Source organism: Colius striatus, chromosome 1 (genome assembly GCF_028858725.1).
Source record: "Colius striatus isolate bColStr4 chromosome 1, bColStr4.1.hap1, whole genome shotgun sequence".
NCBI classification, from domain to species: Eukaryota; Metazoa; Chordata; class Aves; order Coliiformes; family Coliidae; genus Colius; species Colius striatus.
The window spans coordinates 142889705-142917282 of record NC_084759.1 but is presented as its reverse complement, the minus strand read 5'-3'; the positions used below and the strand labels follow the sequence as shown (position 1 = coordinate 142917282).

At 48.1% G+C, this 27578-nt stretch overlaps 1 protein-coding gene across 1 annotated transcript; it reads right to left on the bottom strand.

The window, feature by feature from the left end:
• Positions 1-1472: 1472 nt before the first annotated feature.
• On the bottom strand, positions 1473-26616 carry LOC104561946 (sodium- and chloride-dependent GABA transporter 1). Its single transcript, XM_010207818.2, has 14 exons — positions 26379-26616; positions 20874-21005; positions 20105-20205; positions 17543-17652; positions 17066-17198; positions 15728-15862; positions 14146-14249; positions 13714-13838; positions 12803-12915; positions 7298-7429; positions 5492-5594; positions 4970-5070; positions 4053-4220; positions 1473-1577 (listed from the first exon to the last, which is right to left on the bottom strand). Exons 1-14 carry the CDS (start codon positions 26614-26616, stop codon positions 1473-1475), a joined length of 1800 nt encoding a protein of 599 aa, XP_010206120.2.
• Between the last annotated feature and the right edge of the window lie 962 nt (positions 26617-27578).

Here is a 27578-nt window from a genome sequence, read left to right as displayed (position 1 = left end):
GTCCTGGGAATGCTGTCAGGGTGCCAAAGAAGGGGAGAGACTTAATTTACTCTGAAACACACCTTGTAAGCACATGTACAATGGGCACTCATCAAATACTCATCAGAGTACACAGGTATCTGTACATGGGGTCATGGGAAGGCTGTCACAAATGGGGACACCTCTGTCACACCTACATGTGGTGCTGTGGTGAGCCACCTCCCATCTCTAGGCTTTAAAACCAAGAAAAATGCTGCTGCTTTAGGAATGCTCTGAAACACTTCCCAGCCTTCTCCATGGTGTTGTATACTCCTCCATCAACATCTAAAACAGCTCAGGGACCCCTGTGATACGTGTGCTGGGAGTTGGGATGTGCCAGCACCAGTAGCGAGAGGTACAGACACTTCCATGGGGAAGCCAACACTGGTTCACAGGGGTGGGTTTAAGCATGGTGGCTATGTCCTACCATCTTCCCCAGGAGCTCCCACCTTCCACCAGCTGGGATTTAGGTGTTGCTACTTCCTAAAAGAGGTATAAGCTAAACCACCCATGGGCACTATGCTGCACCTTACTGCTTCCCACCTGGGGATGCAGCCACGGGGGATATATTGGTAGAGTCTGTTCCAGCTGTGGGGTGGAAGGATTTGCACACTGTTGGAAAGTCTCCCGGTCACATAGCTAACTTCTTGCCTCTGCACAAGGCTGATTGCAGCATTGAGTGGTCAGTGTAGGAGACTTGGACATCCTCTAGCAAAGAACCCTCCACTAACCCTTTGAACTGCATTTTAGAGTCAGGGAGTGGCTGCTGTACACAGCTGCAGAGAAGAAAAGGGTTGCCTATTTTGCTAGGCTCTGGCTCACAGAGACAGCCCCAATGGATGCATTGGAAATGGCTAGAGACTGCATAGGGCTGAAACATGGCACCTGTGAGCACCACATGCTGTCCTCATGGCCTTCTCCAGTTTTAGGGCTATGTCCTACAGCTACCGTCACACTAGATTCTTTACTGGAATCTCTCATTCTGTCACATCCCCTCCAGTTACCCATTTGCTAGTGTTGAATTAGGCTAGATCAACTGACAGCCACCTGGGATTTGAACCTGGTGTCAGCTGGCTCTCTGGGGTGACAGCACAGCTGCGTGCTATGGAATGCTCTGTGGAAAGAATAAGCACAGAGAAGTGGTTGGTAATCAGTCTAAGCTCTCTAGAAACATCACCTCTCATCAAGAGGAGAAAGATCTGGGCACTGGCCACTCATCCCTAAGCTCCCAAACCAGGATGTTGCAGGATGAAGATGGTCGCCGCACAACACCCTGGTGGCAGCTCATGCAGGGCTGGGAGGAAGAGACATGGGAGAGCTCCTCTGAAAGGGCCTCTCTTCAGCAAGCAAAAGCCACAGAAGGGCCAAGGACAGTGGGCTGTGCCGGAGGAGCTGGAGGGACAAGGGTGGGTGGGCAGCTACGGGGCAGGGCGAGGAAGTCCAGGCTCTTCTCCTCAGACGGCAGCATCTGAGACCCTCCCATTCAAGGACGTCTTCGTCCGGAGGCCATTGTTCTGAGCGTGCACCTCTGGCTTGGGCTGTGTCATCTGCTGTAAACGCTGCCCAGGAAGGAAGGGAAAAAGAGTCAGCCAGGGAAGCGAGGGAGCAGTGGGGGCAAAGTGGGGTACCACAGTGGCTGAGAGCCGGGATCCAGTGCCCCAAGCCTCGGAGGTGGCCCTCCTTCAGGCCAAGCGAATGGTGCCTGTGTCAGAAGTTACTCCTCCAGCACCATTCAGCAATCCACCAAAAGTCACCTCCAAAAATCTGCTCTGCAAGTCACCTTTGCTTTGGTGCTGTGCACAGCACAGCAGATCCTTTCATCTGAAAAGCAGTGATCATCCTTATACCCAGGCAAACTGTTACCAGGCGGTACAGTTGCGAGACCCAGAGCTGCAATGCCACAGGCTTCAGAGCAGATCTGTTTTCCCAGTTTCCATAATTTTTCAATTAGAATTTATGATAAAAGCATTACTAAGTAGCTACAGCAAGCTGACAAGGTTGTGGTCTGTGCTGCTGGTGCAGAGCAGACCAGTCCACCTGCACGTATCTTTGTACCAGCAGCAATTCCTGTCACCCTGAGCTGATCGAATGAAAATTGCAGAGCAAAGTAAAGTGAAGCAAGAACCCAGGAATACATGGAGGGGCGAGTCATTACTGGAGGTGTGTGGACTGAGCATCAGGAGCGATGAAAAAGAATGAGTCACTTTTGCCTATCAGGGAGGGACTAATGCTGTACACTGCGGAACAGAAGGCAGAGAAGGACTGAGCCTGACCTGAATAGACATTGCTAAGTCAGGAGGAAGCTCTTTCCAGCAAAGGGAAACAAGTTGCTACTCTCCAATACCACTGAAGTGGCTATTTCTGGGTGAAGTCCCTGAAATGTTCACTGAGCTGCTTCTGCCATTCATGGCCTTTTTTTTTATCCCCTCACATTCATGCTCAGTAGGATCAAAATGACTTGTAATCTTTCCTGCCTGTCAAAACCACTTTATTCAGCATTGGCAACTAATTTCCCTCCAGCTCCAGCTCTATTACAAACTAATCCAGGATCTGCGCATATAAGAGGCCAAAAATTCTCTGTGTCTCTCTGATACCAGCACAAACATACAGGCACACAGAAGCCTACTTTCTTCCTGCTGTCACCTGCTGCTGACTCCTGGATGTATGAGCAGTGGGGAGGAGGTCTGGGTCTCCTGATGTGTGTGGATGCTGTTAGAAGGAGAGCAACACAGAGAGGCACAAATAGGCACTGTGGGTTTGCACCAGATGCTGAGGGGATGGGTGGAAACATGCTCATGAGCTGCCTCTGGATGCCAGGTTATGCTTTCACCATCTCTAGTGGAAACAGGACTGAGCATAAGTAAAAGGCTGAACCCATATCTGTGTTTGAGGTTTTTCCTTTTCTCTCTTTTCCAGCTCATGGAGATAAGGAGCCCTTGAAACATCTGAGAAAGGACCTGCTATTGGAATTGCCACTAGCCTTCAACACAAAGTGGCAAGAAACTAAACTGGACCTCAGAAGACAGACCAGAAACTGCAAGCAGACCTAAAGCACCAAACCCCTCCCTATTCTCCCACCAGAGCCCATCCCAACGAAAAGCTGGGAGGAAGGAAAGTCAAATTCACCTGCAACTTGTCCTCAGAGGTAAGGGGCCTGGAGCTAACCTCAGTCCATTATTAAAAAATTATTATTCAAAATACAATATTCATGAAGTAAACTCATAGGATATAGATGGCATCTGGTGGCTGTTGCAGCTGGGCTGGGAGAACTGTAAATTAGCACGCCTGCAGTGACTTCTTCCACCTGTAACTTGCAGCAGACAGCACTGAGCCAGGGACTTTGTGCATAAAGCTCTGGAGACTGAATGTCAACACTGTAAATAAAATCTTAACAGTAATTACTAGGTATGACATACAGAGACTCATAATTCACTGCTACATAAAACCCTGATCAAATTATTTTTAAAAATGGGTTTTTTACAACGTTGGAGTTGTGAGTATTGTGAGTCCTGCATAAAAGTCTGCGTTGCTGCTTAACCCTTCATCCATTGTATGCCCTTTACAAAGCACAGGACAAGCTACTGCAGTGGCTTGTTTGCCACGAGCAGGTTGTAGCCCTGACATATTTCATGCTTCACGATTGGAGGATGCTGACCTCATGGCCAGTTAACCATTCTTATAGCCAGGGTCTGCTGGGATTGGGGATTTAACTGGGTTAAGAAACCTCAAAGATTCTTCCCAATCTCTTCCAGGGTTCCAGTCACCTGCACAAAACAGATATCCAGTGATTCTGTGAAAGAGGGCTTTTCTTTCCTGTGATGGTGACAGCCCAAAGATCAATGAGGAACAACAGACTGACCTGAGGAGAGACTACCTGAAGGTCTACGCACTTGGCCAGACATAGCCAACCACAGGCTGCCTGGCAGTGCTCCCAGCCATTTAGGCATGTTAATGCTTAGCTGTGCTGTAAGCCCTCTGCAGCGAGGCTTTGCTCTAAGCAGAGAGCAGAAGAGGTGCAGTGAAGCTGTTCGTACCTGCCGGAGAGTCCCCGTTGAGGTGAAGAAACAGTACAGCATGTATCCCGGAATCAGTACCATGGAGGACAGAGCCATAAGCCAACCAATGCCTTGTCCCCATGCAGGATAGACATATTTTCCCAGTGTCAGAGGGGTCATTTCCACCACACTGAAGAAGAACACGCCCTGGGAAAAGAGCCCAAGCAAATGAGGGAGTTCCAAGTCGGGGTCCATTCATCCCTTCTTTCCTTTCCTATCCATTTAGCTCCCAACAATCTTACAGCAATCCAACAGCTCCTTCAACTAGTCTATGTGCTCTCAGCCCATAGATCATATATCCTATGTAAAGAGCTGAAACCGCAATGCCCCCAATTTCCTTCTTCACTAGACTACTCAGACAAGCAGTGCCGCCACACCAGCCCCTATGCAAGTTAAGAACATCCTCACTGCTGGCCTCTGGAGCCTTCATCTTCCTATCATTGACCCTCTCCCACCATTCTCTGCACTACTCCTGCTGGAAGTGATCAAATCAGCGAAGGCAAAATTGCTCTGCAGTCAGTTGTGCTGCATTTGCTGATGGGACTTGCCCTGACAAGCCTATCAGGGGCTGGAGTAGCTGAGAGCCTTCTCAAGAACCAGTAACAGCTTTCTGAAACAGTAAATTATTTGCTTATCCTTTTTCATCTCAGAAAGAAGAATTTAAAAGTGATGGTCTCATTTAGATTAAATCAAGCACCTAGAGCTTTCCTTACAGATGATTTCCAGCGGGCAGAGTGAAAGGTGCTCCTGTATTACCTTACCCGTCTCAAATATACCAAGGACCACCTTATACCAGACCTATACTGGGTCAAGAACAGAGTGTTTCCCCTACAGCTCATCCAAACTAAGAGACCCTTCTGATTCCACGCCTGCAGATACAATGCCCTAGGTCTTACCAGGCAGACAAGAGGAGTGAAGAAGGCCCAGCAGATCTTCCACCAGACACAAGGTTTATAGCCAATCATTTCTTCAATGTTCCTGTAAAACCTGTTTACACCTTAAAGAAGAAATGAATGTTGGAAAAGGCATCCCATCTCAGCTCTGTGTTCATCACTGTGTTTATCATGACAGCACAGGACAGCTACAGCAAGAGGGTGACAGTGCTGCAGCATGAGAAGCATTATCTGGAGAGGATGGGGTACAGCGACACAAAAGTAAATCCATCCTAGCAGCTGCTGTGTTCCTGGTGTCCTCTTAAAGGACCAGAGGGCAGGACTCTAGGCATCTGCCAGTTTGTGCAGAGGTCTTTGCAGTGACCTGGACAAGTGAGATGGTAGCCCTCTGCTCCTCATTTTCTGGAGTTATCAGCCTAAGCTATCCTCAATTGCCAAATTTTCATTGGCTTCAGTGTGGGAGGCTTCTGAAACAACTCACTGTGTCCATAGAGAATACAAGGGAACAAGGTCTTTTTTGCTCACCATAACACCAAGAAATTGAGATGGTTTCAAAGAAGACAAGAAAGAGAAGACACATGCCACTGGCTGAGTAGTAATCAAACAGCTTGAAGACATAGATGCCACCCTGCGGAGACAAAATTGGGGTAAAGGAGTTTATTTATAGATTACGGTCCAGAATATCAGCCAGCTGCTTGGATTATTATTTTCTGCATCTGCTGGCTTTAATGTTAATTTCCTCGGACAGTAGAGCTGGCATTGCAATGTTTCCACTGGACTCTGGTTCCCAGCAGCAAAACTGATGTGCTCTTGCAGACAATTAGCCAGCCTGTTCAAATATGGCCAAGGGTGAAGAAAAAAAGCAGAGATTTGCTAGGATTTATTTCTTTTCTCTGTTTTAGATGGAGTCACTTAATTTAGTCTGCTCTGTTCCTTCCAGGGGGGTTGCTGCCTTGCCTCCTCATGAACCTACAGTGCTCCACAGTCTCCAGACCACTTGGCCCTAATCTCTACATGTGTGAACCCTGGCTTCAATTCCAGAGGTTCAGGGACCCAAGGGACTGATATTCTTTATGCTGTTGTCATAGTTTAGTGAGGAGCTTTGTTTGGTAACAGGGGGAGCGGGTTGCAGTGAAGACCAGGTAAAGAGTTTTTGGACTTTCCCCTGGCTCCTGGGTTCAGACCCAGCTCCGGCCCAGCTGGGCCTATCTGGTGCCTCTGCCATCACTATTTAGGGACGGGAATTTGAAGTGCTGGTAGGAGGTGCAAGAGTGATACAAGATGGAGGTGACCACATGGACTCCACAGCCAGAGAAGGAGGAAGGAAGGAGGAGCACCAGACCAGAGACCCCTCTGCAAGCCGTGGCGAGAATGCAGGCTGTACCCCTGCAACCCATGCAGGGCCATGGCAGGACTGAGAGCGACCAGCAGCTCCGTGTGAGTGTGGCCAGAGGGGTGAGGACAGTGTGAGGAGGCGGCCATGGCACAGGCCAGAGCAGACCCACATGAGAGGCAGAGAGGAGCTGCAGCCCTCAGGATCAACACACGTCAGAGGAGCCTGTGCAGGGCCACTGGGTGTGTGAGGGACCCCGTGGAGGTGCAGGGAGGAACAGCATGGAGCCTGCCTGCCGTGAGGAGAGAGAAATGGCAGAAGCTATCAGGAATAGACTGACTGAAACCCCCACTCCCTGCCCCCCTGGGCCGTTCAGCAGGGAAAGGAGATAAAGACACGGGGATCAGGGCTCTGAGCCCAGGAAGAGGGGAGGAGAAGGGAGGAGGTGGTCTTAAAGGACTGATTGTGCTCTTCACCATTGTACCACTCTGTGTTGTTTTATGTTGGTTATGTTTTGGGGTTTTATGGTTATGCTTTAGTTGGTGTTGCATTAAATTATTTTCTGTTTTCTTCCCCAAGCCAAGTAGCCTGGTCTGTTTTGTCTGGGACCACAAGAGGCAATTAAGCCCTCCCTGCCCTTTGGCAATCCTCAGGTCTTTGGTACTTGAGGCTAATCGTGGTCTTTTCATAACAGTGGCTAAATCATGACAGTTGTCTTTACTGTTTGCACCAAGCATTCCCTCATCTTGGGCTCTGTGGGTTTGAGACCTTATTGTGAATAGCAAAACACCAAGCCAGACTGACAACAGGATCGTGGTAAAAATTATGGGAGCATCCTAAATTACTTGAGATGTAGCAGTGATGAGTAAACCTGTTTATCCAGCATTAGGACAGCTCCCAGGGACACCATGACTTCTGCCAAAGCTTTTGGTGCTGCTGTGCACCAAAGTGACTATAAAGGTGCCATGAAGGGAGGTTACAAGCATGGCTATCTGTACCTGGGTGATGTTGGAGAATCCAATGAGATAAGAGATGAAACAGACTACTGCAATGAAGACTTTCTTCCTGGCTCTCAGGAGATGAGGGTATTCATCCATCAGGGCTGTAATGAACCCTTCCACAGTGCAGAACTACACAAAAAGGTATACAGCAAAGGCAAATATGTAAGTATCAGCACGACATCACCAACTCCTAGATTTAACAGCAATACTGAGAGTGTCGTTGCTTTAAATAGTCTCTGCAGATGCTAGAAAAGGAGGCAGACTTGCACAAAGTTGGTCCAAACCATCTTCTAAAAACACCTCTCTCCTCCACAGAATACAGAGAGACCTCAAAGCACCATGGCTAAATACCTAAAATTAGCTGTAGAGGAATCTCCACTTTCTGCCTCCCATGCATTTCTCCCAAACTCTCTAGGGCCTCTCCACCACTGCCCTGCTTCCCCACCTGCCAGACTCTCTGTCACATCAGTGTGTCTGTCTGCTGCTGGGACAAGCAGGACCTTGCTGGCTCTTCCTTCCCCACGTGTGCTCTTCTCAGCCTATTGCAACAACATTTGTGATGTTTGGTGATCTAAACCACTCATTAGCATACTATATTAAATGCATGTAACACCTTAAAAGCTCACGCTCACAGCACATAGAATCACAGGATCGTTTTGGTTGCAAAAGTCTTTTAAGATCAAGTTCAACTACTAACCTTACACTGCCAAGCCCATCACTACACCATGTCCCTCAGCACTTCATCTGAGGGTCTTTTAATTATCCCCAAGGATAGTGACTCCATCATCTCCCTGGGCAGCCTGTGCCAGTGCCTAACTAGAGCTGAAAGCACTTGAAAGGTTTGTGCAGTGCTATAGCAGGCACAGCATATTAATGCTGTCTGCACCATAACACATAAAGATGTCCTCACGAGTGTTACCTTCAAATCAGTTTTCCTATTAGTTCTGCCCCATGGCACGAGGATAGTTTGGCTGTGTATCTGTGAAGTGTATCCTTCCCTCCTGTTTCTTGATAAATTGTGAGATTCACTTTTATATTTCACTCCCCCAAACCACTGATAACATACAGCTCTCAGAGAGCACATCACGCCTCTAGCAAAAAGTCCTAGGAAGTTTTATGAGGGTAGCAAGCTCCCAGCTTCCCTAGTCAACCTCAGTAAATATACAAGCCAGTGAAGTGAAAATGAAAGAGGTTTCACCCCTGGGAGAGCACTCTATAGAAAGTGCTTGCATTTTTTAGACTTGGCTTTGAATAGGGAGAAGAGAAAATGGCCTAGTGGATAGTGGAGGTGGAGGTAGAGGTACATAGATTAAAAAGAACAGTATGGAAGCAGCGAGACTGAGCTGTGCCCATAGCTGGTCAGGGATGGTGGAAGAGCTTGCACACAGCTGGCAGCTGGGTCTGGCTTCCACCTGAGGCAGAGCGAGGCAAAGGGAGATGTTTCTGCCTAGGGGTTTATATCCACATGCTGCAGTGTGAAAAGACAGTATTCCCACAGCGTCAAAGCTCAATTGCTTCAACTTGAATTGTTAATGAGCTAAACCTTTCATGTTGGACACAAGTGATATTAAAGCACATTTTGCCATTCAGGCATGGGTTAAGCTGTCTTTATACTCATTGACAATGAGCTCCTCACCCTATCCTACCCAGCTCGTTGTCTGGAAGAGTCAGGACTGAGCTGGCACCCCAGTGTGAAGAAAACACTGTCTAAAGCTATTCCTTCCACGTGGATGCATGGCCAGGAACTGCCAGAGCCACAGGCAGGGCCAGGTGGCCTGATACCAGCCAAGACACAGAGGGAGAAGGGTTTGGAGGGGGCCAGGCATGGCTGGGGGCAGAAGGTGAATGTGAGAGGTGTCCAGCAGAGAAGAAGATGTCTCAGATAAAAGGAGGACATAAAACTGACAATTCTTTCATGCAGGAAGCGTAATCAAAATCAGGGAAAGCAGAGGGATAGAGAGGGAGGTGGGTGATGCAGAACAGGGCTATGAAGTGACTTGAGATCTCTTTGCCTTCTAAAACTAAGCTGCTGTGTAACAGATGAGGTGGGGAAACAAATGGTGGTACACTGCTTTTTCTAACTGTAAAACAGCCAATGGCCTTCATAGCAATGACTGAAAAATTGCCTCATACCAGCCTCAGGCTTCAGAGGTGATGCAGCCAGGCAGAGGGTCACCTTTCCAACCTGTGGCTGCCTGGCTGGCCTGAAGTCCACATGTCCCAAAATGCATACCTAGCCTTAGATGCTTGCACAAGGTAAGTAGGCAGCTAAGTGAAAGTATGCCACTTTCAGGCATGATGAGGATCTGTTCATTGTGGTGGCCTGGCTGTGCACTTGTGCAGGCAACCAGATATGGACACACACACATGCACATACATACACACTCTTCAGTCTTCTCTCCTGAAAGCTCCGTTTTTCTCAGTTGTTGTCTCCAGACACAATTTTTAGCACATACTGTGTTCTTTCTCATGCTTCAGATTCTGATATTACAGAATCACAGAATCTCAAGGGCTGGAAGGGACTTCGAAAGATCATCTAGTCCAACATTTGTTTCTCATCCTAAATATTGTATTCCATTTGCTTCTCTCTTTTGCTCTTTTTACCTTTCAGCACCTTAATCATTACACAATCTGGGCTTTCCCAAGACAGTAAATATAGGTGGAATCTTTGTCTGAAGGGAAGTCTCTCTCCCACCTCGTCCCAGTGTCAGGGACTCCTGGCCCATGCAGAGCACTCTGATTGTGACCCACAGTGCTGTGCGGGGTTCAACTGCAGCTGCCAGATGTGCAGCAGAGGGCCAGGAGGGTGGATCTCACTGCTGTCAGCCCGAAAACCTTCATGAATAACCTGTGAAAGGCAGCCTCACATGGGACAGATGCAGGATTGCAGTCACAAGGCTTGCTAGCTCTCCCCAGGGAGAAAACGCCTGACCTGAAAACTGGTAGGTTAAAAGAAAGCATTAGCATATTATGCAAGAAGGTCCAGACGCAAGAGAGCTAAAGCTTGGGTGGATCAGAGGCAGAGTGAACATTAAGAGCGAGCAGCAAGTGGGAGCATCGGAGGGACGAAGGGAGGGAGGGAGAGAGGCGCGTGTCTATCAATATAGGTCATCCATCCCACGCAAGTAGCGGCAGAGATGAGCACCCTGGCAGAAAAAGGCTGTGCTGCCTCTGCAGAAGGCTCACTATTGAAGCTTAGTGGACATGACTGAACCCACTCCCACCATTGTTAAGGGGATGGGGCTTGATTGCTGCATCACAGACACAGATCTGGACCCTCCCTTCCTTTGCTAGCGGTCCCATACGGCCCTGGGACAGCCCCAGGGTGCACAGGGTGCAAGAAATGCCCTGTGCCCTTGCTGTACCTCATGGAGTGTGCTGCAGACCCAAATGAAAAATGGCTGCTCCACGTCTGCAAATATCACAAGTCATATTTAACCAGCACACAGCAAAACCACTTCTTTTTCTTTTCTTTCTTTTTTTTTAGCTGGACGCTTCAAGATGAATGTGCAATTGCAGCCGTTGTTGCAGCCTGGGTTAGTTGTTTTATATGCATAAGCTGCCACACTGTTAATGGCATGTTTGATCGAAACAGAGCTCCAGCACGCAGACAGAAAGCCTCTTCACAAGTATTTATCTCTGCTTTTTAAAAGCTTGTTTTCTTTTCGATGCTTCATTCTGCCCCTCCACCCCACAACCTTCTCCTCCTCCTCCTTCACCTCCAGGCAATGAGAGCCCCCCACAGACTGCCTGCCCTCTGAGACCAGCTGTCAGAAGGGACTTGGAGAATTTCAAGTGGTATTTCAGAACCAAATGCAGCCAATAAATTCCATACAGTGCTTAGAGGGCTTATTGTCGTGTCTCAAACTATTTACCAGCAGTGAGTGAATAATCCATGGAGAGTAATTTTTTTGTTTCTGTAAATGTACCTTCTTTTGGAACATTTAGTCATTGTTTGAAATTATTTGCCAAATAATGTCGGTGGTAATGCAGACATGAGCTTTATGATGTGTTTATGGGAGCCTGCCATAATTGAAAGCCAGATTCGATTGATTAGATTTTCCTGGAAACCAGGTGTGACATTTTGGGAATAAGCCTGAATCTGATTGTGAACTGTAGTTGGGTTTCTGAACGCTACCTGAAATCCAAGAGAGTATCTACTTTGTCCCAGTGGTCCGTACCTTGAGGAAAGAGCACACGGGCAAAGGGGAAGATGTGACAGACCAAGCACAGGCTTTTGAAGGAGCCTTTGATTCTGATGTACTCAAAAGGGAGGCATGCTGCAACTCTTTGCTTCGCTGTGTAGCTACTTTGATGTGGAATTGCCAGAAGAAAAGTAACACCGCTTGTAAAAACAGAGAAATCATGATATTTTTTTGTTGCTGATATGTGAGGGCTCTGAGGGGGCAAGGTAGAGACCTTTTGCTACATCCAGCTGAGTCACCTAGCAATATCTTATCTGATCTGAGACTTATCTGATGGCAAAGCAGTCGAGGTACCCAGGCACCAGCCTTTCCCAAAGCATGGCTCCTTCCTTCTACCTCATTTCACCTATGAACCAGGGCAGGGTGCTTCAGCGATGCTCAGGGCCACTTTTGTTTTGGGAGGGCCCTAATTCAAATGTGGCTCTTCTCAGTGCAGCCTGTCGATAACTGTGCCAGAGCACTGGGTCTGGCTGGAGACAGGTACCTTGCACAGAGATGCTTCTCCCAGCTCCTGGGAGTTGAGAAAATGGAGACTTTCTACCCTAACCTATGAAAGTAAGCCAAAGTAATGACATTTTTTTGTCTCATAGAAAATGCAGTTTGGTCAAGGTGACATAGTAAGAAAATCCAAAGCATCCAAACATAGCTTCTTACAGAAGACCAAGAGAGCTGTGATGACCACAAACTGCTATCATACAGGTACAACATAAAGCGGTTAATACTGATCTCCCTTATTTCACATATCTATTTTGGGGATGGGGTGAATCGTGTCTTACAAGAACAAAGCACTTATTGAAGTACATTTTTTTTCCCTTACCCTGAAGTATTTTCTCAGGAATATTTTCTCACTAGCTCTACATAGAGCCTGTGAGCTGAGCTGCTAGAGTCAGCCAGCAAGATGTGGATGTGCTGTGCCCACACAGCAGCACTAGCACTTCACTGGGGTAAAAAATTGACCTGAAGTGAGAAAAGCTTTCCAAAGTTCCTCTGCTCCTACAGGCAAGTGGTGATTGTCTTATAAGGCTCAGTGGTTCTACTGGGCTGCTGGAAGCTAGTCATTGCTCTTATTTTTAATTAGGAGCAGTAGAAAGACTGGTACATAGGCTATACCCTGCCACACTTGGGGTACATGCCTCTACGACAGGGGAGAGCATGGAGGCATTGACTGCACCAGAGATTGTTTCCAGCAGCCACATCTCACCATGAAGAGTAAGAAAAGACGCTGCCTCAATGTGCAGAAAGGGACACCACCATCATATCTGAAGGTACCTTTATATTTTACCCTACATTGTCTCACCTGACTATCCAGACCTAACATCATCAGCATGGAGAAGAAGAGGATCGACCAGAGCGGAGACAGGGGCAGCTGTGTGACAACCTGTGGGTAGGCGAGGAAAGCCAGTCCAGGGCCTGCAGTAATGAAAAGAGGGATGGTAAGTCTGGACTAAGGGCTGAACAGAGACAACGAACACAGTCAAGAGTTGCAGGTATTTCATACAGGAGCTAGAAACATCTGCGCCTTCACCCATGACACACTAGCCTAGTGGGGTGCACAGGGGTATGATGAGGGGGCAGGAATGACTGGAGAGATGCTTTGCCTTTTCTCTTCCTCCAAGCAGGAGAGTCACCAAATTACTGCTACCAAATGGAGCTAGAGTACTTTGCTGAAAAATAAACTGATATTCTGAGCTGCTTATAACTTTCCTGAGGTTTTTTTTTCCCCATCACAAAATGCTGTTTCTTGAGGTAAAAGCTTTCTCTGGGAAGACAGCAATTTCAAAATATGTCTTTGTGCAAAAAGACAGAGTCTTGTCTTAGTTAAAAAAATTATTCTGAGATTACAATTCCACAATTTTGCGTGGAAAGGGGGCTCTAAATTTTGATCACATCTACTGAAAACAGAGGTGGTATCTATTCTCCACAGAAAGGTTTCAGAAAGCAAGTGGCCTAAGTATTTTACTGCAGTAAAAGCACATAAATCTTTAGCACTAAAAGGTAAAAATTAAAAGCAGGTGGAGATGTCCCTTGCAGCCAGAGTGTGATAAACACCAGCCACAGGTGCCTGAGATTCATCTTGCTGGGAAGGCATGTAAAAAATGTTGCACACCTGAGTCTTGTTTAGTTAGGACCTGAGATTGTCCCATGCTCACCAGCTGAAAAACTGCTCTCAAAGGATGCAGTTGCATTTGAAGCTGGGTTTCTGCTTACCTGAGGAGGCCAGCTCTGAGATTGACTTCTTCGTGATGTGTGACATGAAGCCAACAATAGAGAAAATAACAAACCCGGCAAATACGCTTGTGGTGGAGTTTATACAGCAGACAATAATGGAGTCTCTGGAAGAGAGAAAGAAAGAAAAGAAACCACCTACAGGTCCCTACCAAGAGATCAGGAGCAAAGAGTGGGGTAAACAGAAGCCCAAGCCTTTCTGAGAGCACTTCCTGTGCCATGGGGCAGCACTGTGGGTGACATGGCAAGTGTCCTGCAGACAGTGAGCCTTGCTACAACGATGGTAGTGTTTCCCTTAAGCTGCATGTTGTTGGCAAGGGGATACCAGTGATCAGGCACTCCAAACTCACCATGGCCCCCTGCCTCATCTGTGAGCATTCCCCACCACGCCTTGCAAGAAAAACCCCAACAGACCTGTAGACGTTGTTGTGGAAAGTGTTGTAGCTCCCCAGAGCGATGAGGGACCCCAGCCCCAAGCCGTAAGAGAAGAAGATCTGTGTGGCTGCATCCATCCAGACCTGTGGAGAAGGAGCCGGGAGAGGAGTGTAGTGGGAGGAATTTGGTGCTGCAGGCACATCTCCTGCATCAGGCCATGGATCTATGGGCTTGGCCACACAGCCCTCCTGGGGCGCTCAGGACCTGAGGGCACCCAGTCACTAAGCCCACAGGCACCTGTAGTGCTGTACCCAAGCTCCAAGGAAATGTTTGAGTCAGAGGCTGGAAACATCATGGAAACCTGTTTAAACCTGTAGCTGTGTTACTGACAACCTGTCTGAAGAACAGACATTTTTCTGTGCCTTCCTGAGCACTTGTTTCCAGGGTGAGGTAGGGCTCAGAGATGGTGATACAGGTGGTGAGGAGAGTAACAGAGACAGCTGATGTAGCCCCATTTTGCCTGCAGGGTGGTGATACTGTGCATTTGTGTTGCACAGACATGGCTGGAGCAAGCTGCCTCCTGGAGCCATGGCACAGCCTGCAGCTCTGTGGGTCCGCAAGGACCTGGCACCTTCCTCCCAGGGAAACAGGGCTGCCAGGGGCCTTTAATACAGGGCACCAAGTCAAGGATGTACCATGAGCCTCTCCTGCATGCACTGTCAGGAGGGAGCCTGAGAGAGAGCAATGCCTCCCTGAGGAGGTGGAGGAGGAACAGGGATCTCCATCCTTTCCACCTAGCAAGTGCATCAAGAGGGCAGCCTGGCCCGGCACTAGATGTACATCCCCCACTCTCCGAAACCTGTGGATCAAGGCTGCTCCCAGGGATGGCTAGGGATGGGGTCATGCATCCCATTTTCTGAACCATGTTGCTCTGTCCCCAGTACAGGTGAGAACAGACTCACCATGTGAATTTGTGTGTGTGTGTGTGTGTGCTCATTTTGTCACAGCTGCCCCTTGAGGGGTGCTGCTCCCCTCAGAGACCCGCATCCCATACTGCCTCCCTCAATTCCTGTCATACTAGCATGTCTTTTATTTTCCAGTGTGGAATTTCTTGTGCAAACAACAGCAGAGGACAGCTTGCAGAGCTGGTCTCAGTGCCTTGAGGTCTTAAAGTCTAGAAAGCACAAGAAAGGGGTGCAGACTGTTAAGCACTTTCAGAAAATGCTGCTGTGTGTATTGTTGTGCTTGTGCTGCTTCTGAAGCCCCCACGCCAGGGCCACCACGTCATCCTCTGGGATCACCAGATCAAGACCAAATCACCAGCCCTGGGATACTCAGTGAAATGAGGCATTCCCAGCCCAGAGGGGAGTCTCCTTCATTGGAGTAATTTCTATTTCCCCCTTGCTCAATAGAAAACGCTACCTGAATATAACAGAGTTGCTGCACGGATTTCCACCCACAAAGGGCCTGCCCTTCAGCTTTGTCTCAGCCTATGAGGATCATGGTTGCTTGAACAGGGAAGTGTTTCTTTATTTTTTTAAATATATTCAAGGAAAATGCCCAGGGAAGACTAATGCAGTAATGACCAGGAGATAGGAGCTTTCCTCGCTAAGCTACAAACCTCAGAGTCAGAGAGCTTTCTGAAGTCAGGTGTGAGGTAGAAGAGGATTCCCTCCTTGGCTCCTGGCAGCGTCACTCCCCGGAAGAAGAGGATGAAAAGCATGAAGTATGGGTAGGTGGCTGAGAAATACACCACCTGCGAAAGACACCATGGGAGAGAACCTGTCAACCCACCAGTGCCCAGAAGGTTTCCTGCTTGCAGTGGCACTGAGTCCAGTGTGAGTCTCTGTGGGGGAAAGGGCGAGAGGGTGGCGGCTCTCCATGCACCACTGCTTTTGGCAGCATTTCCTTTCTCTCCTTCCCATGCTAGCAATGTTTCTGGCTGTTTGAGGCTTCTCTCTGCCAATGACACGCAAGGATGCACTAATCCCAAAAGTAGCAGGCTAAAGTCTGAATGAATTGCCCAAAGACAAGGGAATTGCACAGGGATAAATTTAAGTCCACAGAAGTAATCCCTTTAAGTCATCACATCCTCATTCTGCAGAGCTAAAGCTGGTGTTTCTCTAGTTTGATGCATCAGGCAACGTGACTTGTCTTGGCTCCACCACTTTCCCTTCAGCATTGTCTCAGTGGCTGGCAGGCAGGTACCCACTATCTCTCATCACAAGGCCCATACCAGCAATCACAAGCCTTTGTTGAAACCTGTTTGAGAGCCACCAGGGAAGTTAATAGGTTTAGGTGACCTAAGCCTGAAGCACTTCTTTCTGATCTCCCCTCTAGATTATTCCTTTCATAATATTGTCCTGCTACACCATGCTGTGCTCTAAATAACACATCTCACTATCTCAGCATTGCTGTTTCACTAAACTAAGCAATTACCTTTCCACTGTGCTAGCCTGAAATGCTACTCAGTGAATAACAACATGCTTGTGATCTGAAGGTCTCTCCCCAGTACCTAGAGGGCAGCAGGACAATTTTCAAAGGAGGTGATTAGTTGTTGGGGTTCCTTCCACCAGCAGTATTTTAAGAGACTGTGGTTTTCAAAAGGGTGAGCCCAGGAGAGGTCTTGCTCTCTCAGAGGGTTGTTCCAAGGTGGGAAACATAAGTAATCTCTGAAAAACTCTTCCCAAAGAGACTGAGCGCTCAGAGCCTTGACTTTACAGGGAAGACATATTCTCTACACTTAGAATGAAAATTACCATATACACAGTAGCGTTTTTTACAGCCGTGAAAGGTAAATGTCAGGAATTTAATAGCACCTACTGTGATACTGCCTTGAAACACCATGACCTTAGTTATAGGCACTCAAAGAAAATTGAGCCTGGAGGGCATTTCAGCAGTTAAGACCTGAGCTTAGCAATGAGAGGCAGCATGGGAACATCCGATCCTCAACCCATACCTTGCCCGTCCACTCCACGCCCTTCCAGATGGAGAAGTAGACCAGCAGCCAGGCCAAGGCCAGTGTGCCAGCCAGGGGCCAGCGGATGCTGCCAGGCTCTCCCAGGCCCCCAGACATCTGGTGCATGTTCCTCCTAAGGAGGGGAGAGGTTGTGTTAAGGAGAAGCCTGACCCTTGGAGGCAGGGGGACTGGAGATCTTGAAGGTGGCTGGAGGGCAAAGGGCCAGGTGCAATGAGATCGCAAAACCTTAAAGGGACCTAAGGCTCATAACAGGGTAAAGGAAGGAGTTGGAGAGGCTGTTATTCTCTCTGTCCATCCGACATGCCCCTGCCCACCCCGGCTGACAGCCGGCTCTGATCCCCTCTTGCCAAGGCTGCCCAAGGAAAGGTGCCGGCGGGCACAGCCACAGGCCTGACAAGCAGATGTGACAGCCGCGGCGAGGGGGAGAAACCTGGTGTAGGCAGGCTGGAGACATACTCCCAGAACTCGGTGACAGCACTCGTGAGGTTGGTGGTGTCGGGCAGGGAGTAGTTGGAGAAGCAGCGGTCGGTGTTCCAGGCGTTCCCGCAGCTCTGCCATGGCAGGTCCTGCAGCAGTGCAAGGATACTAAGGTTATCATTAATGGGACAGCTCCCAAAGGCAGCTGTGGGAAGTGAAATTTGGCTTCTTTTAAACTGAAACCCCCTTTTTTTTTTTTCAAAGAGGATGGGCAGGAACCCTGCAGCCAAAAGCATGAAAGGACTTTCCGAAATAATGACAAACTGCGACATAGGTTTTCCAGGAAACAATATCGCAATGTGATTAGGGCAACGCTGTAGCTCTAACAAAATGTTAGCAATTCCCCAGAGAAAGTAATTTCCAATTAACTGTTGGTAATTAATAGCTACTAATTAAAATAGCTACCAGGGGATATTGTGTTTGTAATCATTACAGCTTTGGGCTAGCTTTGCTCAACAAGTGATTGGAATTTACCTCGCAAAGAGTAAACACTGGTTTGTTTCTTATCTCTTATTTATACCAAGCTTCACCGCCTAAAATGCAGTGTGGCACTGATAATGGGGCCTGTTTGTCTACATAAATATACTACTGTAACATAATGACAGGAGTAAATTTCAAGAGTAGTAGCTATTTCATGCTGTTCCCTGCCCTGATTATAAGCAGCACAAAGGGATTCCTAGGAAATGTTTAGACCCTAGGCAGCAGTGTGATGACAGCACATCGCTAAAGATTTTGTAAGAGATGAAACCTCAGAGTCAGGGGCTGTGCCAGCACACAGGGCCCACTCACTCATGCTGTGTAGTGCCGTGGCAGAGGCAGCCCAACACAAACAGCTCAGAAATGTCTCTGTGGGCAGCAATCTCATTTCCCGATTGTAGTGCATGCAGATAAATACAGAACAGCTATTCTGGATTGTTTCCCTCTGCAGATAAGACCTCAGGCTCCAGCTCAACAAAGCTTTCAGATGCTTGTCTCCATTCTTATTCATCCACGAATGCAGACCCCTTTAGAAGTATTACCTGTGTCTTAAGTGGTTTGTGGCATCGATGCCTTTAATTGCTGCCTTCAGCCTCATCTAAATCAGTTCACTCTAGTAGATGATACCTCCTAATGTGGATGCTGGCTTGGCAGAGAAAGGGCTAGGGAGACGCTCCAGTGGCCATTTGCACCCACACAGTGATTTCTCTGTGGACTTGCTCATTGCACGGAAGCAAATGCAATGGCTCAAGCAGCCCTTCAACTAAGCGATTTGCACATCATAGATACTGTACTACTCTTCTAAGGAGGGAGAGACAGGGAGGTGTTTTGTTTCTGCTGTTTCAGAAGACAGAAACTGCAGAAGGCAAGCTGGATTCCTGTCCAGGTTCAAAATATTCCTAGTCAAAATTAGGAGAAATAGCGGATATGCATCAGCCCAGTTTTTTTATTTGTGCCTTGGCTTCCTTGAGGGATCTGGAATTATCTCGGGTAAAAGAAAAGTCCTTGAGTCAAACACCTACAGCTGCCTGTATAGGTACAGGCACTGTCACCAGCCAAGTCTATGACACCTGCCTATACCAAAGCCTCATCCTGAAATGCATCCTGTCCAGGGCAGAACAAGGATGGATTCCTTTAGGGGAGACTATTATTCATTTGGGAATCCCCTGAAGGTGTGCCTAATCACCCATAACCTTTGTTCTGGACCCAAGAGCCTACAGTGGGTGTCAGTGGTAGAAACACAGCTGGGAATGCCAAATAGAATATTTTAGAAAAGGCTTGACAGATACTCAAAATTTTTGATCCAACAAAAAGTGAAACTGGATGTATAACATTCATAACAGCTTTTCAGGATTGTACTTAAGTATAAAAAGATCCTATTTGGATGACAGAGTTGATGTCTTTAAGGCTGCAGGTTGCTCAGGAGTTAGTTAAGGGAGCTTTTCCCAGCTGCTGAGCTGAAATACATTGTTTAGCTACCAAGAAGGTAATGTGGGGTGTGACCTTGTATGGCAGAAGACTCTGCTGTGGAAGAGGAACCCACTCTAAACCACAATGCTAAAGTACATGCTAAGGGACAGTCACAAGCAGATGTCCAAATACTTTCTAAATAATTTTCCCAGCAGAAAAAAATCCCTAGGATTTCATTTATCAAGAGAACCATACATAAGTGCCACTTAAAGTCTGAACTAAGTACTGGGTAATAAAACTAAGTTGTGGCAAAACCATTTGTGGAAATGTACAGCTCGTAGATTTGCACAGCTCTGGAAATACAACAGAGATATAGAGTGAATTGTAAAGATCAATATGAGTGGGGACCATCCCCTCCAGAGGACCATCCTCTCCAAAGAATAAGCATCAGTATCCATCATCACTATAAAACTTCCTCGAAGGCTAGCAAACCTCTTCAGGAGGGGTCTGTCAGGTTCTTGACAAAGGCTCTTAGCACAAACTACAAGCAGCTAGTGCATGTTTGGTGGCATAAACAACTCATCCTTCTGTAAAGCAGCGAGTAAGGACTCAGAATACAGACAATGCCGTGCTGTAGACATGCCTGTGACTCACCGCAGTGAAAGAGTTGAAGAGATAGTAGAGGGCCCAGGCGATGATGACAATGTAGTAGATATTGAGCCAGAAGGAGAGAACCACAGCTGCCAGCCCCACTCCTGTGAACAGAGATCAACATCAGTCCACATCTGTGGTGCCTGTGCTCTCAGGCATCACAACAAGTTTTGTGGTACAGCCAGAAAAATTGAAGCAGCTCATCAACAAAGCACCTGAAACAGCTACACTGAGCTGGACAGAAGGAAGACTTATTCCCACACATCTCTTCCCCACCCATCTCCACTGAGTACCACTTTTCAACATGCTACAGGTATCTTAGGGACAGAGCTCCATGAAAACAGGATGTGGTCCCTTTCCTGGCAGAATTTCTCTTTCACACATCCAAAGCATTTCTAAACTACCATTGTTTTCCAGAACGGTGTTACTCCAGATATGGTGACAGGTTCACATCCCCTATCTACAGCTTTCTTATGCAATTAAAGTGAACCCATGTGGGCAATGCTCTTTTGCAAACAGAGCCCTTCCAGCCCTGCTGTTAGTAAAGTGTCTTGTCAACAGACAAGGACTGCTTGAACAGAGCACAGAGATGTTACTGACCGCAGACGTCAGGGTATAGGGTAGCTAAATAAAGTTAGGGGGAAAAAACTTCCCTCACCTGCCACACTATCCCCGTCTCCAAGGATTTGCTGATTTGCTTCCCAACACACTAAAGGTTTGGGGTGTTTTTTGTCTGCAGTTATGTGCCATCACCTTCACAAACTCACAGTACCTTTAAACATGGGTGCTAATTTCCAGACTCCCAGTCCGCCAACAGAGGTATACTGGCCCAGAGCGGTTTCCAGCAGGAAGAGAGGAATTCCAGCAAACACCAGTGTCAGGAAATAGGGGATGAGGAAGGCCCCTGAAAGAAGGAGCAATGTTGTCAGATGGCTCTCCCTTTTTACCAAGTGATTTCTTGCTCTGTTAACACCCTTGTGATGAGGAATACGCTTGCTTGGAGGCAATAGTTTGTGTTCAGTGAGTCTCTGAGATCACCACTGCCTTCCCCTTACCTGTTCCTATCACTGTGAATATATATGTATCATATATACATGTATTCTGGCCTCATTAGTTATGTGATATTGTTTGTTGTTAGATATGTAGGCAATGCTAAGCCCAGTCTTACAACAATCCCAAAAGCTTGGACACTGACAATGGTAACTTTTTCTTGTTGATGTTTTCTATCTTACCTGCAGCACCTCCCAATTCTTCACCTTGAGGGAAAAAAGCACAGGAGTATCTGGCATTGGCCACTACTTTCTTTGTTTATAGTTATTTCAGTCTTTTAAGGAAACTATAGCCAAGACTGCATTTGCTCTTGTAACAGTCCTATACAGCTCCTCACCCTTGTTCTGGGTTTTATCCTTAAAATTCCTGGTGAAAATGCTGTTCTTCTCTATGGAGCCTATGGAAATCACCTTGACCCTATTCATTCACTAGAGATGTTACTTGTGCCCTATTATGAGAAGACAAATAAAACAGAAGAGCCTTGTTGTGTGATTTGAAGGGTCTACATGTTCAGGTCATCCTCACTTCTAGGACTTGGGACAAAGTTAATTTTGTAGCTTCCTCATGCATGTGCTGAAGTATGTCATCATCCCTGGGGAAGACAAACTCTTGAAGAAGATGGGTTGATGGCTGGGTAGAGAGAGGGTACAATCAGTTCACTCAGAAGCATCTGGTCATGTTCAGGACAGCACTGGTTTCTGCACTAGCCAGAGGGCTGAGCTGTCATTCTGAGTCTTATTCTCCAGATATTAGTGGGAAAGCAAACATGGAGCCAGCAAACAGAGCCACTCTGGAGAGCTGCAGCCCAGCTTGCACCTGGCAGGGGTAGACTCCAGCATCTGCTCTCCAAGGGCAGGGAAGCAGTAAGGCCCAGCCAGGGCTGCTGGCTCAGGAGACACCCAGCTGGGGATGCCTGCCTGCCAAGAATGGAGCTGAGCACAGCTGGGAGAGGCAGGCGCCAGCACCCGGCATGGGAATCCATGGGAGGTGGCAGGCAAGAGGAGCTGGCAGCAGGTGCTGGGGATAAAACACACTCCAGGCCAACAGCTCGATGACCATGAATCACAAGCTGATGTGGAAACGCAGGCTCCCAGTTGCACCAACAGCCCGGGGTGGGGGAGCACGCAGCTTTGAGCATTGCCGCAGGAGGAGTGCTTCCTGCTCAGCAGCCTCCCCTGCACTCTCACTAGCCACAGCAGCCTGCAAAGCCCAGCCTCCTGGGAGCCCTGTGGGAAGCCAGGATCTGCTCCAAGGATTTGGATGCTGCCTCGCTACCATTGTGCCTCGTTGCAGGGTTTGGAGACACCTTATCACCAGTCACAATGCCTTGCTCACTTCTGTGCAAGCAGTTCATGAAATCTGGCTGCAGCCCTGATGATCCTGCATTTTCAGCTGGCAGGTGAAAGATTTTACTAGGCTATTGAGAAAAACACAGACAAACTTTTTTGACCCAGGTCATTTATCCTGTGTTGACAAAAATCCTCTAGAATAGGGGAGAGATCTACAAAACCTCTGAAAGGTCAGGTTTCTGTGGATAGCATCCCCAGGTGCTCTACAACCAGAGGGGAAATCACTTCTGAAACTTGTATCTAAAGTTTGCATGACCATGCCTAAATCCTTGGCACAGAGAGAAAGGGATGCTCCTTAACACCCATTCTTGGATGGGCTGGTGAAAGGTTCAGTTCCTGGGCCTCCTACAAATGATTGTGTGTGACCTTGGGAGAGCCCAAACTTGTCTTCAAAGTACATTGGGTCAAAGGGGTGATGGTGCTGGTCCTGCCCTGCCTACTCAGGGCACCAGATCTTGGAGACAGGGAAGGATCACAGTGCCGTGGCACCTACGGTGTACCCCCAAATCTGCCATCTCCAGCTCCTAATGCCATACAGTAAGGAATAATCCTTAAAACAGCAAACAATGCCCACGGATCAAAAGTTGAGCATTACAAGCTGTTACATGCCATTGCTTGGAGTCTTGATGCGTAAATGCGGGATGCTTATTTAAAGAAATGTTCTTCTCTCAGGTTATTCAAGCTCAGGATCTCACAGACAATTTTTAGCACCTACTGAGCTGCATTTAGAGTCGGTTTAGAGTCTGGTAAAATCCCATTGACATCAGAAGGACTGCACGAGGTTAGAAATCTGTGTGTAGAGTTAGTCAGAGCTGGGCACATTTGTCTGTGTGCAGAGCCAGTAGGGAGCCCCGGCATTGCTTTGGGTAAAGCCTGCTCCCCACAGCAGAGGGGCCTCGCGTGGGCTGCCACAGCCTGCCTGAATATCCACTAATTACGTGCCCGACTCCAATGCCGAGCAAATCGGCCGTGAGCTGATACAACGTGACAGCGGTAAGCGAGACGACAATATTTCCATTCAGTTCAATTTGCTTGTGCGTAATGGAAGCAGCCCACACGGCCCCGCTCCGAGCTGCGCACAGGCCGCACGCTAAAATTAGAGTCCCACCCACGGTCTGCTTGCCTCCGCGGAGCCGCAGCCCAGACGGAGCCCACCCCGTTGCCAATCAGCTGCCATGCGGCCCTTCCTCACTGCTCCGCATCGGCTCCCGGTGACGCTTTCGTGCGTCAGCTTTCCTGCCCATCTCCAGCATCAGCAGCCTCCACTTGCTGCTCATTATTGCTGGCTGCAGGAACAGTCGCGCCTGCCAACAGCCAGAGCGGGCAGGGATGAGAGGAACGAGCCATACAGGCTGCCACGAATGGCACGAACTTGCAGGCAAGGCAGGGAGTTTGAGGGGAGGAAGGCAACAGCTCTTGCCTTTCATCTGACCAGCTAGACAGTCCCTCTGTGTGCCTACAGCTGCACAGTTCACCCTGGGTGCTACTGCTGCTGCTAATAAAAGCACCCCGTGCCTCTACAGCACCCTCCGACCTAGGGTCTCAGCTGACTTTAGAAGCAGGATTTGTATTAGAGTCAAAACCTAGAAATACAGAATGGCAGGGGTTGGAAGGGACCTCTAGAGATCATCTAGTCCACCCCCCCTGTTCAAGCAGGTTCACCTTGGTCAGATTGCACAGGAACACATTCAGGCTGGTTTTGAAACGGTCCAGAGAAGAAGACTCCACATCCTCCCTGGGCAGCCTGTGCCAGGGTTCCCTCACCCTCACAGGAAAGAAGTTTTTTCCTTATGTTTAAATGGAACTTTTTGTGTTCCAGCTGATGTTCATTACCCCTAGTCCTGTCACTGGACACTACAGAAGACAGTGTCACCCCCATCCTCCTGACATCCACTCTTTAGTTACTTATAAATGTTAAGGAGGTCCCTACGTGGTCTCCTCTTTTCTAGACCAAACAGCCCCAGGTCCCACAGCCTTTCCTCCTAAGAAAGATGTTCCAATCCCCTGATGAGCCCTCATCTAATTATAGATATCGTCATCCCCACCTTTATTTGTGAGAAGACAGCCACGGGCAGCACTGATCCAGTAGTACAGCAATGACAAGTCAGAGACTGGGCTAAAAATTAGTACTGGGAATTAGCCATGGGGCTAATGCTGTATGAGAAGGGCTAGTGCAGTCAGGTGCTAGTGTGTGGGTAGCCCTGTATCGTGGCTCTGGCAAGAGTGGCACAGGCTGCTTTTGCTAGACCTGGCAGATTTCCATAAGCCTACCTCGCTCAGCTTCACACTTGCACTTCTGCACAAAACAGACTGAATTGGAAACCTTCTTCTTAGAATGGGTAACTGTCCAGTCTCCCACTGGAACTCGCTCCACGTATTTCAGAGAAAGGGCCAAGATCCCTCTACATGCCATGGAAGCTACATGGACAGACCACTGCGGGAAGCTAGAGTCCTCTCCTCTTTCCAAGGCTGGGGTGAGACCACCCTACACCAGCTACAACCTGGACAGCAGAAGTGGGCTGGTGATAAAGGGAGGTCATGAGACCAACAATAGAATGGGTTTTGAAAAGGAAATTCAAGGCAAAAGGGAAAGAAAAACGATATGGAGAAGAAGCGAGAGGAGACCCGCAGAGCACTGTGATGAATGTGGCACTGGGGACAGAGACTCTGGGCAGTGAAGAGTTAAAAGGGAAGCAGAGAGCAACATGGGAAAAGTAGCAGGCAATATTAAAATTACACATACAGCCTTAAAAGTGAGGCAAAGGGGTTTGGACTTGTGTGAGAAGTCTGAGAAATGGTGCAAGGAGGTTAGCAGCTCTTCCAGGGGAGAGAAAAGGTTATTTTAGTAACAGGCACAAACAATAAGGAAGCTGGTCATGGACAAGGGGAAAGGAGGAGATAGCACCTCTGCTCTACTGACACCAAAGCAGCCCATACTCCCTTCCACAAAAGCATCTCCCTGCCAAAGCTAAAGAAACAGAAGGGGGCTGGAGCACAAGAGTGTATTTTCTGTCTTGATTTGAGACATACAGAAAGTCTGTAGTTGGGCAGAGATCTGATCTCTCAATTTCTACCCCAGAAATGTTTCCCCATCCACCTGCCTTTTTCCAGCCTTGCAATGGTTTGTCAAAGTTTCAGCTGAGGACTGGTGAGGAAAGGATGTAATGGCATAATAATGAATGAAAAAAAGCTGGTGTTAGCTGTCCTCAGAGGAGGGCACTGCATCACAGCTACTGTAAATCCTTTGCCAGCTGCCACCTTCTCTCATGGCCTCTGTTTTCTAAACGTTAGGATGGAGACGATAACTGTGGCCCTTCTCACAGCACTGTAGTAAATCAAAGCTCATTTCCTTCCACAAATGGTTATGCTCAGGTGTGCCTGTGTGTCTGTACATATGTATATGTTCTGGGATATATGTCTATATGACCCTGCTGTGGTCAAAGCAAAGCTTCTAATCAAAATTCCTCAAGCATGTGACTCAAACTCAGACACAAAACCGTTACCCCTTGCATATACACTGGATTGAGGTGAAACCTGCTATTAGCAGTTCTATACTGATTTTCCTGGGAATTCTCCAGCATCCAGTTGAGTTCCTATGTGCATAGCCTTCCTTGTAAATAATTGAGTTCCCAGACACCTTTTGCTGTAGCTCTGCAAATTTGGACTGTGTAAGTCTGACAAAACTCAAACTTTGTGCTCGTATTTCTTTGGGCTGCTTTTTCTCAGCCTGCGTTTGCTAGCACAGCTCATGGACCATGGGAACTAGTCTTCTGACAGCTTAATAACTGGGGGACCAGCTGCTTGCCTAGATCCACATCAAACCGAAGCCTGTTTGGGGGAAAAGGCTGCTCAGATATGCTCTGGTGTGTTTCTCTCACCTCCTCCATTCTTGCCACAGAGGTATGGGAAGCGCCAGACGTTGCCCAGCCCGATAGCATAGCCCACACAGGACAGCAAGAAGTCAAATTTCCCCTTCCAGGAGCCTCTATCTGGGAGCTCCTTCTTCTTCTTAGTGCTCACAGCTTCAGGGGTGATGGACTCCGATTCCTCCAGGGATGCCTGTTTCACCTCAGAGGGAGAGCTCAGCTCCACGGAGGTGTTGTCCATCTTCCCCATTGTGACTCAGATGCACAACTGCTCAGGGGCTGGAGAAGCAGGAAGGACAGGTTCCACCCTGGATGGGCACAAATGAGATGGGAAGCACTTGGCAAAGCTCCTGATGAGAAAGTAGATAAAGAAGGTATTCTGTGTTAGTGTAGCAGGCTTAGGGGAGGGTCTTGCTGAGTGGACACACTGGATAGGCTGGTGCACATCAGGAGGCAACCTATCCATGTCTCTCAGCTTTCCCCAGAGAGGAAAAAGGAGTATAATTTTACTTTGCTCCACAGCCACTCTTCTGAGGAGCCATGGTCACGTAGACTGCTAACAACATGTTCAGATCTGGTTGTTACCAGCATGTAGGACACCCCTCAACTCTCATCTCCTCTTCATCCCATGCAAGAAAACCTGCAGGACCAGTGTGCATGCAGGGAAGTCACAGCTGGGGGGGTAACTTACCACAGATCAGTCCTGGCAGAGAAGTATATTTAGCATGTGTGAGTGATGATGGAGAAGGGCATGATGGAGGTGCCATATCTGGGGCCCAAAACTGCATGCACCAGCTGTGGAGCCATCTGAGACGTCATGTGGCCCAGCCAGCCATGCATGACTATGACAGCATAGATTTGCAATGTCACCTCTGCTACAGACATTTCCCACGTTGCAATTCCATGCCCTAATTCCCTGTCATGGCAGTGACACGGCCATGATCACAGATGTGCACCTCCAATGCTCAGCAAGGAAAACGCTGATCTGTTCAGCAGCATCCTGTACACCATGCCACATGAGCAGCAGGATCAGGGCAGTGATTGTCCTCCTGTACTCAGTGCTGGTGAGGCTGCACCTCCAATACTGTGTTTAGTTTTGGGCTCCTCACTACAAGAAGGACACTGAGGTGCTGGAGCAGGTCCAGAGATGGGCAACGAAGCTGGTGAAGGATCTGGAGTGGCTGAGGGAGCTGGAGTTGTTCAGCCTGGAGG